At 43.7% G+C, this 12609-nt stretch overlaps 1 protein-coding gene across 3 annotated transcripts in view; it reads right to left on the bottom strand.

Annotated features, from left to right (window-relative positions):
- The window catches only part of Wwp2 (WW domain containing E3 ubiquitin protein ligase 2), a 152277-nt gene that overhangs the window by 42268 nt on the left and 97400 nt on the right, over positions 1-12609 (bottom strand). For all 3 annotated transcript variants that reach the window (XM_013071519.3, XM_004842933.3, XM_087204873.1), the window contains exon 7: positions 9684-9811. In XM_013071519.3, coding sequence (XP_012926973.1) covers positions 9684-9811 — 128 coding nt within the window. The remainder of the gene's footprint in view (positions 1-9683; positions 9812-12609) is intronic.

Below are 12609 nucleotides of genomic sequence, written 5' to 3' on the forward strand. Positions count from 1 at the left end.
TTGCAAGAAAGTTTTTTCTTATGTTAAGAAGAATTCCACAAGGTAGTCTGAGTCCCCCAGCCCCAAAGCGATGCAAAAGAAGTATTGGTGTACTTTCTGTTTCTCATTAGTCTTCTCTTTTCCAGTAAGAAGGCCTACTATTTCTTCAATGTTTCTGGGCCACTTCTCTTAGATAACTACTTCTACCACTTTTCTGAAATAACGAAATCAGAAATGGAACATAGGAAATTAGATGCCATCAGATCAGCAGACTCAGATTACCAATTTTAGGGGCTGGGGATTTAGCACAGTGGTGCCTCACCTGCCTCACAAGCACAAGGTCTGAGTTCAATCCCTCCTATGGGGGCAGGGATTACCAATTTAAATGAGACTAGTTAATATTTACAGAACAGTGGTGGGTGTGCCTAGTAAGATCCAAAGCACTTTCTTTCAATTGTCTCTTTTAAGGCTTCACAAGCAACTCTACAAGTTAGGTACTATGGATTGGTCCTGGTTTACACTGAGGAAATAAAAAATCAGAGGTTAAATAGCCTGCTGAGGTCACAGTGCATCCAATCCACATCCTGATTTCTGCCTCTAGGGCCTGAATCACTCACTCCCCGATACTTCTTTTCATACATCCTCGAATGCAACACAAGATGAGGACACTTCTGAGCAACCACTGGATCTTATGGGCTAACCTGAGACTGGTGGAGAGCTGCCACTCAAAGGTCTTCAAATGATGTGGCCCCAGCTTGATGCTAACGAATGCCTAAGAGCTGGAGGCTGGGAAGTGCCCTGATAGATTGACTTGGTTTCTCCCTGGTATAAATGCTGCCTGGCACATAGGCTAAATTAATTGTGTAATGGATGGCTAAATCTTGTGCAAAAATGTTTCCCCAACATAAATGCAAGACTTTATATTTGTATTCCTTATTCTAACTCAGCCAAACTAGGAACACACAACAGATGGTCATTCTCTTTATGCAAATCTATAAATTTTACTCAATTCCAATTTTATACAAAAATTATATCATGACTTTTTTCAAAGCCAGATAAATTCATTCTAAAATTTATAAGGAAAGCTAAATATGGAAGAATAACCATGAAAAGCCTAAAGTTATGGGAGACAGGCGTTTGCTAAAGTGTTAAAACATACTATAAAGCTACAATTAAAACAGCACAGTATCAGTGCATGAATAGGCAAATGTCAGTTAAATAAATAAGAAATCTCAGAACTAGATTTAAATAATTAATTCATTGGAACTTGCAAAATAATGATATTCTAATTCTATTGTCCCATTTTCATATGTTTGTTGGACTACTTCTATGTAAGGAAATGTCTTTTATTTACTATTTGGCTACCCTGAGGTTCAGATTGTGAAGGAATGGCCAAGAGAAATGCTTGATTCTTCTCCCTTATTAGATTTCAGAATAATGAGTTGATTTCCTGGCATTATCTAAAAATAAAGTTTTGTTTGAAAGTATTAAGTATTAGATTTAAACATATTTAAGGTATTTCTACTATGGTGTTCTTATAGATACTAAAATTGTCCCCATTTTTGGTAGGATTAGTAGGAGAACATCAGGGAAAAAAACCTCTTAGTTAACTTTAAATTCTACTGAAAAACTGCAAATTATCTATGAAGTGGGAATGTGCCAAACACTGGACATATTATCTTATCGTTTGTGTGAGAATGTGTGTATGTGCACACACATTTATTTATGTATATGCTTGTATGGTCAAAGAATATCTTTGCAAGAATAACAAGAAACACAATAATAACAGTTGCCAGTAGGGAGAAAACTAGAGATTGGATAAATAGTAAAAAGGCATTCTTTATGCTGTTTTTAAAGCTTTCATAATATATATGTACTATTATTAAAAATAATTATTATGAAGTTGTTGACTGGAAAAAGAACCAAAGCAGAGCCCCAGAGCATGCCAGTGGAGAAGCACCGCCAAATGACACTCTTGGGAACCGACTGCTCGCACAGCTGCCAATCTAGTTAAAGGGCTCCTAACAGGACCACATCTGTCCCTGGGCTCATGCATGGGCCTGTGATTTATCAGGGAAGCTCATCTGGGTAAGAGTTCTGTGCCATACTTTATGAGTTCAGATTTGGAAACTGTTGTGGCTTGTTTCCACCTGTCCCCACAAAGCCTCATACAGTCATAGATGGTGCTTTTCAGAGGTACAGAATCCAGAGTGTGTGACACTGGTATTAAGGGTGTGTGATTACTAAATTAGTCCTGCCCTAATAGCAAGTAGTCTAGATACAATATAAAGAGACAGAATCTGTTGCTTGTAGCTTGCTGCTTATTGCCTTTCTGCCTTCTGCCTGCCATGACCTTTTTCTCCTGCGCAATGCCCCTCTGCCATGCCACCTTGCCTTGGAGCCAGCCAATTATGAACTGAAAACTCTATAAATTGTGAGTTAAATAAACCCTTCCTCCTTTAACTTCAGGTGTCAGGTATTTTGTCTCAGCAATGAGAAAAGTAACTAAGACAATTTGGTACCGAGTGGTACCCTCTCAGGGGTATACTCCCTGGCCTCCTAGGCCTTCTGAAATCCAGGTGGAAGCCTTTCTGACCCCATGACTCTTGCACTCTGCATGTACCTAAACCCACTACCACATGGATGATGCCAAGGTCCACCACCAGCTGGAGCAGTAGCCAGACTTCCTTCTCTTTTGGGTGTAGGGGCTGAGTGCCTATGAACCAAATCCTGAGGAACAACTTCCATAGGCTGCTGCCATTCTAGAACATGGTGCTCTGGGGGATCTCTTCTCAAAACAAAGTCTCCTTTTTGCAATTTTGAGGCTGCAAACAGTGGAATACTACTGGTTCTTGTGATATCTTCAGGCCATCTTTTCTATTGTCCTCTTCTGAAATACTTGACTTTTTCTTGCTAGTCTTTTCAGCATCTAATTTCTCCTCTGTTCCATCTTTGTAGGCCGCAATTTTATTAGAGCTTCCTTTCTGGTCAAACTCAATAGTTTTAAATCATTCTGCTAGGCTCTTTACTCTTGAGTCTCAACATAGATCTGGCTAAAAGTACCCAACAGTAGCCATGCCACCACCTCAACATTAGACTGCCTTGAAATTTCTTCTGCCAGGTTAATTAGTCCACTGTCCTTAATCTCAGGCTCAGGCAAAATGGACATGAGCAAAATGCAGACAAATTTTCTGTCAAGACATAGTACACATTGTCTGGAGTCCAACAACCAATGTAGTCCTTCCCAGCAGAAAGCTCCTGAGCCTGGTCTTTACCAGCGGCATTTCTATCAGTATTCTGGTCTTCTGAGCTCTGACCAGAATCTCCCATCAAGTACAGCTTTAAGGAATTCCAGGGCTGCTTCTTCAGCTGGCCTCTCCAAACCTCTCTGAACTTTTCCCACAAGCCAGTTCCAAAGTCTCCTGAACCACATGGTCAAGGACAGTCACAGCAATGACCCTACTTCTCTGGTACCAAATTCTGCCTTAGTTACTTTTCTTGTTGCTGAGACAAAATACCCAACACACCCAAAGTTAAAGGAGAAAGGGTTTATTTTGGCTCACAGACTGTAGAGGTTTCAACTCATAAGTGGCTGGCTCCAAAGCAGGATGGCATGGCAGAGGGGCATTGCAGAAGAGAAACAATCCATGGTAAGGCAGGGCAGCAAAAAACAAGCAGCAGTAGCAAAAAGCAACATGTGACAAGTGACCATAGCAGCCCTTTCTATCCTTTATATTCTTATCCAAGTTACCTGCCCTTCGGGTGAGTAGTACTCAAACACTCTTAATTCTAGCATCACAGACTCCAGATTCAGTCACCTTCAAAAAGCCCCACCTATGACTGCATGAGGTTTTGGGGGTCACCTAGATAAAAGCTACAAAAGAAACAGAGAAATATGAAACCCAAATATTGAGCCTCCTATGTCCATACTGAAAACCTTCTGCTCTCAGAGTGTGTGTGTGTGTGTGTGTGTGTGTGTGTGTGTGTGTGTGTGTCTGTATGTATGTACAGCCATGCACTACATAATGACGTTCTGGACAAAGGCAGATTACATATATGATGGTGGCCCCATAAGATTACAGGGCCTAGTGACATTGTAACCATCTTGATTTGTGTAAGCCTATCCTACGATGTTCAATTTCATTGCAACAATGAAATCACCGATGAGTTTGCCAGAATGTGCCCATCCCTGAGCCACAAATGAGTGTCCATACATTCTTACAACATGAGAGCTCCAGAGAACCTCTGAGACAAAGCTACCCCACCACCAATCATAGTCAGAAGAAACTGGATGCAGATACTTAGCCACTGGCCCATCATCACTCTGTAAACAGGTGTCAGGGTGCCACAGTAAAGCGTGACAAGGTGCTCAGTGGAGAGAAAAACTAGACTGTCAAAGATGAAAAGCTATAATTTCGTCTGCCTTGGAGAACCACTGTGCTTTCCATGTTAGGTGGGTTCCACACAGGCAACATTCTCTAACCTTTAAGCCTAATTATTTGATGCGTGCACCTTGTCTCCCCTTAAAGACTGTGCCCTTCTTGAGAGTGAGAAGAAATCTGCTTTCCTCATTTTTCACTGCTTTGGTTCCCATGTTCTTGCTCTCCCCCTCCCCACACAGTCCTGTGAGAGGCCATGGCACCTATGGTGTCTCAGCCCACAGCCCTGCAAACCATGGTGTCAGGACCTCGCTGAGGTGAGTCTTCAACTGAGAGAACGGAGGGCAGAGGCCTCACCTTAGAGCCTTACCCTGTTCACAGCGCTTGGCAAAGCAGCACCTGATAAATATCTGTTCAACAAGTACTCATCCAATAAACCTAATGATCTAGCAAAAACAAAGATATTTGAAATAAAATTCTTTGACATTTTTATAACACTATGATTTGCAAAACAGGTTCTTTGAAAAAAAACTTTTTTAAATTTGGGAATAATTTTTGAGGTAGGGTTTCGCTATGTAGCCCAGGCTGCCTCGAACTTGGAATGCTCCTGCCTCGGCCTCCCAAGTGCTGGGATTACAGTAATAGTGCCATCTTACATAATCATGGCACATCTGTCAAAGCTAAAATATTAATTAATACATTATTTAACTAGACTCCAGACTTTATTTGGATTTTGCCAGCTTTTCCACTAAGGCTCTTTGCCTAGTCAAGGATCCAATCCAGGATTCTTCAATGCCTTTAGCAAGTACACTTTTTTTTTTTTTCCTTGTACCGGGAATCAAACTTGGGACCTTGCGCTTGCAAGGCAGGCGCTGGAACCACTGAGTTAAATCCCCGGCCCAGCAAGTACATTTTTATAGCTCATTTATCTTCCCAATAGCCTCATGGGGAAAATATTTTTCCCATTTCCCTGAAGCCAACACCGAGGCTCACTGAGAGACCACTCAGAAAGGAACCACATAGTCAGCAAATAGCAGACTCAGAACTCAAACCAGTGCTCAAAGTGGGGACAGGGTGGTGAAGATGGCTCTGATGGTGTCCCATCCAGGCACCAAGGGCAGATGGGGTAAGTGCGTAAATCGCCAGAATAGGCTTTGGTTTTTGCAACTGTGGGTATTTCACAAGGCTCCTTCTGTGATGTCAGTTAAACACACTAACTTTATGAATCATGTATTCATTCAGAACTAAGACACTCTAGTCATAGCCAAAAAAAAGATCAGGAATTAATTGGAAATTCTTTTTTCTTAATCCTTGACAGGCTGCCAGCTGGCTGCGCATTCCTGATGTTCACTGTGAGTGATGTCCCCAGACTCAGGTGTACACAGGGGTCTTTTCAGCCCCCACATCCAGGGTGTGGAAGGTGACCACTACCGACAGTCTTTTTTGACTAAATTAAGCTCCTAACAGACCCATGAGAAGCAGCCAGGATTGCTCACCTGTGAGACACAACCCATGTTATTGCAATGCAGCTGCTTGTCAGCTCTTCACAAAAGCACCAAGACCACCGGGCATAATGGTGCACACCTGTGATCCCAGCACTAGGCACTAGGAAGGCTGCGGAGTGAGGCAGTAGGATTGCCACGAGACCAGCCTAGACTACATATTGAGTTCAAGGCCAACCTGAACTACAAAGTGAGACTCTGTCTCAAAAAACCAAAAAAAAAAAAAGGGGGCCGGGGATTTAGCTCAGTGGTTTCACCGCCTGCTGTGCAAGCCCAAGGACCCAAGTTTGATCCCCAGTACCAAAAAAAAAAAAAAAAAAGCACCCACAACAAGAATTCCTCATTGGGCCGGGGATTCAGCTCAGTGGCATCGCACGCCTGCCTCACAAGCACAAGGTCCTGAGTTCTGTCCCTTGTATACCAGGAAAAAAAAAGAAAAAAGAATTCCTCATTAGCATGGCACAGGATAGGTGAGGCTTATAAAGAAAACAGTTAAGTTATATGGCAAAAAACTTAAAAATGGGCAAAGCCACATCTGGTAACTGATGGGAAAATTAAATCCCTTTCCTGGTTAACATATAGATGAATGCAGTTCCCACTTACATTCGAGAAAGCTCATAAGAATTCAAAGCCTCAAATTTGTTTTGAAAATGTATGAACTGTCAAAGAGAAAAAGGAATAAGGCAGAGCCTAGTCTTCCCAGACATTAAAAAAAATACTACATCAATAATCAAAATCATAGGACCTGCTCAAAATAAGAAACAAAGAAATCTTTACTGTACACAGGAATGTGATAAGTGATGATCACTAAATAAAATCGAGGTGAAAAAGCTATTTAATTAATGCCTCTATAATAATAGGATTCTAATACAGAGAAAAATTAATTTAGGGCTGGGGATGTAGCTCAGTGGTGGAGTGCACACCTAGTATGCACAATGTCTTGGGCTCAATGCCCAGCACAGAGGAGGAGAGGGAGGGAAGGAAAGAGGAGGAATGGAAGAGCAAAGGAGGGAGAAAGGAAAGAAGGAAAGAAAAGAGAAGACAAGAGAAGATGCAATGAGGGTAAACCATGAGGTGGCACTTAATATTAATACTGATAGCAGGGCCAGGCATTTAGCTCAGTGGTTCTGTCACCTGCCTCGAAAGCACAAGGTCCCGAGTTCAATCCCCGGTACCAAGAAAAAAAAAACATATACTGCACATGAGGAGTAAGGACTCAGGTGCAGCCAGTGTGACCAATGTGCATGGAAATTACATTTAAGAGAGAAGTAGCAGATGTAATTTTTTTGGTAAGGTTTTCAATAAAAAAAAAAATCAGAAAGTAAACCATTCCACACAAGTCTCAATGAAGTGCTATACCATTAGTCTATTTCTTGGTTCTACCACTTGGAAAACTTAAAAATATTATATTTATATAGACAGGCTGCCACTCACTCTCATCTTATAAAAATAGATACTTTACAGTTGTGACAACGCAAAAAAACCACCTGGAACTCAGCTCTGGTCTTGCCCCAAATGTCTTTTTCATGCGTAACTGCAGCGCAGCCAAAGGGGCCCATGAAGTAAATCCTGTTCGTCTGTGAAAACCCCTTCAGGAGGCACAGCTTGCTCCTACCACCACCCAGACCTGGTCCTCACAGGCCCAGCAGCAGCACGCTGAGGGACAAAGATGTCCTCATTCACATCCTCAAACTCCCTTCTGTCCCGCAGTGCCTACAAGGGCAGCTTCTGTCTCTCCTCACAGCACAGGTGAGGTTTTTCTATACCCTTTGGACAAACATGAAAGAGCCGCTGAAGTCCAGGCTGCCTGTGAGGCAAAGGGAAACCGTCATCATGGAAGAGAGGGGAGAGGCAAAGGCTTAGTCCTGAGTATTTTAGTAGGCAGAAATGCCTGGAGTACAACCACTGCCCTTCACAGATGGGGTTTTAGGAACAGTCTGGGCGTTCAGATGCACGACCATGCAACATTTCCAAGGCAGTCTGGGGTTAGAGACACTCGGCTTTCGGAAGGTATGACTGGCATCTGCCTCATCTGCTGGAACACAACATTCCTAGAGATAAAGACAAGAGGCGAAGGTACCTAAAAATAAATATAGGGGAAATAAAGACTTGTTTAAATGTCCAAGAAGATTGACTCAACAGTCATCCCATATAGTTTACTGGTCAGTTTACCAGTAGCTTTTATAAGAAACTCAGAGATAGCCAAGAGAAACCACTCTCACAGTAACGTGGCCTCCTGGAAGTATAAAGTGCTTGGTAGCTCAGCCACTGCTTTGAGAAGCAACCAGTTTCAAAAAGCCAGTTCCCTTTCTCCATTTGCAAATGCTGGCCCTCCTCCACAAGCAATCTAGTTTTCTTAGAGCAGGACATTTACAGGTGCTCACAAAGCCACATGTGGTTCTCTACACACAGTCCACAGACGCCAGCTCACTGTCACCTTCATGCAGACAGGAAGGTGCTAGCACACAGATAGGGTGGTTGGCACTCGAGCACCAGGCAGGCTGAGACAGTAGCCGCTGGAACTCCTCAGCTGCAGCACGTCCATGTTCCCAAGGATCAGGGTGAGCAAGTCAACTCTGTTCCCACAGGTCCCAGACTCCAGAGAAGTCAGGCCGCCATGCTCATGCTCAAAAGGAGCCTCGCTGAACACAGGCCACGCCCACCTTGCAGGCCCCTCAGACGATGAGATAACCAGGCAACCTCAGCTACCAGAGAGCTCTGAAGCCCCTTTCAGTGCTGGCAGAGAATTGAAAGTTGGTACAAAGTGACCAAGTCGATTTCTTCTACTGGGTGAGTTTGTCACACAGAGGTCAGTCACAATGTCATGACTATGCTTATGTGACAAAACTATGTGGCTCTGGATCTCTTGTCCTTCATGTCACACTTCTGCAATCACAAATGAGCATCTACAAAATTATTTCAGTATCAGGCCAGGGATTTAGCTCAGTGGTTTCACCGCCTGCTGTGCAAGCACAAGGACTCAAGTTCGATCCCCGGTACCAAAAAAAAAAATTTCAGTATCATCAGTTTAAACATCTGCCATTTGATCCCCGGTAACAAAAAAAATCTGCCTTCCCCTAGCTATAGTTTATGGAAGCAAAAATATCCAGGTCTGTTCCCATCTGCCCCAAATTAAGACAAATGACAAGCAATCACTAAAGATTTGACGATCTTCAATAATTTTAGAAAATGAACACTTTTTTCTTTTTCCTTTCTGACAATCCTATTGAGACACAGGGAAGACAGGACAAAAAAATGATTTGTTTTGAAACAGGTCCTTCTGCTCCCAATTACAGGGAGGCAGAGCCAAGTGCAGGGATGTTCCACTTGGATGTGGACAGGACAGATTCTCTTCTATGCTGGGTGCCTCAGTGGAACAACAACAACACAGTCCCCAGTGCCCCAGTGGAATCTGGCTCCACACTGGTCAGCAGCCCAAACCCCTCCAGCACTGCCATCTTCTTCCACTCAGCTCTTAGTAACAAACTTCATCTTCTTTTCCCTAGTCTGAGAATTTCCTAAGTTTAGGAATTTTTTTTTTAATTTCATGTATAAATAAGATATCCCCAAAGGAAATCCAATGTTGCTAAGAGGTGAATAGAAAAACTATACTTTTAATTTCTGTACAGAGAAATATGGAGAATAACCTTGGCTGCTCAAAAGAAACCAGAGACCAAAGAAGATGCGCCAATGAGAAGACTGGCGTATGGGAGTCTCTTCTCTCCCACCTGTGCTGGGACAGGGCAGGTAGAGCCCAGGGCCACCATGGGACCACTGAGGGCGCAGAGTGCAGTGCACGCTGGTGTGCTGTGCGATCACTCACCTGCTCCATTGGCCAGGCCACCATGGCTGGGGTTCTTGATGGGCTGGCGGTGCCGGTTCCTTGGACCAGGGCTCTGCTCGCTGGCTCCTGTGGCTGTTCTGGCTGAACCACCTGAATGTCTGTGCGTCCTGGGGGTTCAAAGTAAAAAGCAGACAGACAAAAGTCACTGTAAAAAAGAAAGGAGTGTATCCTACCTAAGTCATCGTCTGCCTTCTCTTGCTATTTATTGGGAACAAGACCTTGCATAGCCCCTCCAGTTTTTGACTCAAAGGAAGCTGGCTCCAAGCACAGGCCCAGGAAAGCTTTCTTCTTGGTAGAAGCCCAAAAGGCAGCTTGGGTAAACTTTTCCACTTGAAGTAAACAAATTCAGAGTGAATTACCCCCACGTCTGAAATAACTAGCCAAATAGCCAGGGACCATCACATTATTTTTACTGGGCTGAAATGTTAAGAATAAACAAGAATCACCAGACAGGCTGCAGATGAAAAGTTTCTCCCATCAGGCAGAAAGAGCCCAAACTTCTCCAAATTGACTTTCTCTATAGCTAGGAAGATGATTCCCTTGGAAATAGAGGCCAAGGGGCATTACACAACTGTAGCCAGTGCATATGGTGACATATTTTACCTAGGAAAGATGACTTGGCAGCTCACCCACGTAAAAAAGAACCAATGCAGAAATGAATCTAAATCACAAAGGAAACAAAAACCTATGTGACACGTCTTCAGAGAACACAAGGCAATGGCAGTGTGTGTTCTCAAGTTCCTTTTGTAGCATGCTGTTCCTCGCTGTGACAATGTCTACTACACCTCCCTGCTCTTCAGTTCAGCTCTTTCACCAAAGGACCTTATTCTTCTACTTAGTAATTCTATACTACTTTGTAACAGTGAGATGGTTTAAATACTATCCGGAGAAGAAAAGACCACCTCTCTCCAGGCAGAGAAACAGAAACCCAGGAAACAATTTATACTATGCGACATGGAACAGGAAGACAACTATGAGCAATAAAAGTAATGATAATCACCACAGAAGTATATAATATTCATTGAGCTGTAACATTATGTTCCAGTGCTATGCACTTTACTCATATTATCTCATTTAATTTGGCCACCTACAAGTAGCTTGCTGTTATTGCTCTCATTTTGCAGATTAAAAAAAAAAAACAGACACAGAGAAATTCTATAGAAAATAAGCCATGCAGGGCTGGGGATTTTAGCTCAGTGGCACCACGCCTGCCTTGCAAGCACAAGGTCTGAGTTTGATCCGCAGTATCAAAAAGAAAGAAAGAAAGAAAAGAAAGAAAGAAAGAAAGAAAGAAAGAAAGAAAGAAAGAAAGAAAGAAAGAAAGAAAGAAAGAGAAAGACAGACAGACAGACCTGATCTTTGGCTGGAGGATAAGGGTGGGAAGACTGGACTTATGCTGAATTCTTCCTAGGCTATTCTTTCACTGGCCACATGGCCAATGGTAAGCCTAGAAAGCTCCCTGCTGGGAGGACCCACACCCACCAGAGCATCCCAGTTGGTGAGTCTCTGGCCCGGCGTATTGGGATGAGCCTGCAGAGCAATGAGCAGAAGGTCCCTGGGGGAATATGAACTGCCCCCATGACTTGCCTTCTCAGTGACAGGTATTTCCTTTTTTTTTTTTCTTTTGGTACTGGGGAACAAACTCAGGACCTCGCGCTTGCCAGGAAGGCGGTGTGCCACTGAGCTATATCCCTGGCCCTAGTGACAAGTATTTCTGACAGCCTAGATATAAACCAAAATGTTAGCAGTGATTATCTTTGGATCCTGGGAATATGGATGCTTTGGTTTTCCTGTGCTCTTCTAGATATTTCTAGTTTCTTTCATTGACCTTACTAACATACTTTTGAGTAAGGGGGAAAAAAATCACAGAAAAAAATAGTCTTAAGAAGAGAGAGAGAGAGATACATAGAGGGAGACCAGTAAACTCTGAAGTCTGTCGTACCTAAAGATCACATGGCAGTTTAAAATGGAGAGAGGGTACAAGTGAACTATGGAAATAAAGATTCAGTTTGGACTCTTTTTCCACCCTATTTTTCCCTGAGCTAATTTCATAAATCAAAAGCTGTCAACTATACCCCAGTCAAAAAAAAAAAATAGTTCAAAGTCCCCACTTCATGGGAAGAAACACTAGTATTAAGCACTTTACCACAAGTCCTCATCGAGCAGAATAGGCACAGACTAGTTCCAAAAGGAAGGGCGGTCTTTAGCAACTGGCCAGCGTGGATCTGTGGGGCGGGCGGGGGAGGCAGAGAGTCTGGGAGAGATACAACTGGTTAATATGAGGTTTATTTCAGCCAAGAATCCCCTGACAAGGACAAAAAGGCCTCCCAGATTTGGAGCTCGCAGTCCAGGGAGAGGCCCACATCCCTCAAGGAACAGGAGGCCCTGTGCAGGCAGCACTGAAACTCGACATCAACCCTGTCAGCCACATGGGCTGTGACAGCTCTGTGATGGCTTCCAGTGGCCAGGGCTCCTCGTCCCTCTGCGGAGCAGCTGGGCATGGCGACAGGGTGGGTCCCATTACTCTCCTGACTCCTCCTCCCTTCTGCGAAAGGGCATGCGGTCAGAGTTGAGAGAGAATGCTTTCAGAATGCTTAACCACTAATGACAGCCGCTTGCCCTGAATGACAGGCTGGAGCAGGGCCGGGATTAGCCCGTAAACCAGTGGCAGCTGGGACCACTTTGCATGAATGGCTGCCTCCCCACCCGTGGCCAACCGCCACCCCCACTGCCACCTCCCCCACTGACACACACCCCACACCCATGAACCTTTCCAGAATCTCCCCCTGCCCTGAATCTACAGCTTCCAGGATTTTTCTTGCTCTTGTGTTACCTTTAAAATAAGACGCTCTGAAGGAAGAGAAGGCCTCAATAGTTGAGAACCTCCTCAGCAGCTTCTGCTCCT

Source organism: Heterocephalus glaber, unplaced genomic scaffold, assembly GCF_053883595.1.
Source record: "Heterocephalus glaber isolate CG9 unplaced genomic scaffold, H.glaber_assembly_v1.0 deba00000071, whole genome shotgun sequence".
In the NCBI taxonomy this organism is placed as follows: Eukaryota; Metazoa; Chordata; class Mammalia; order Rodentia; family Bathyergidae; genus Heterocephalus; species Heterocephalus glaber.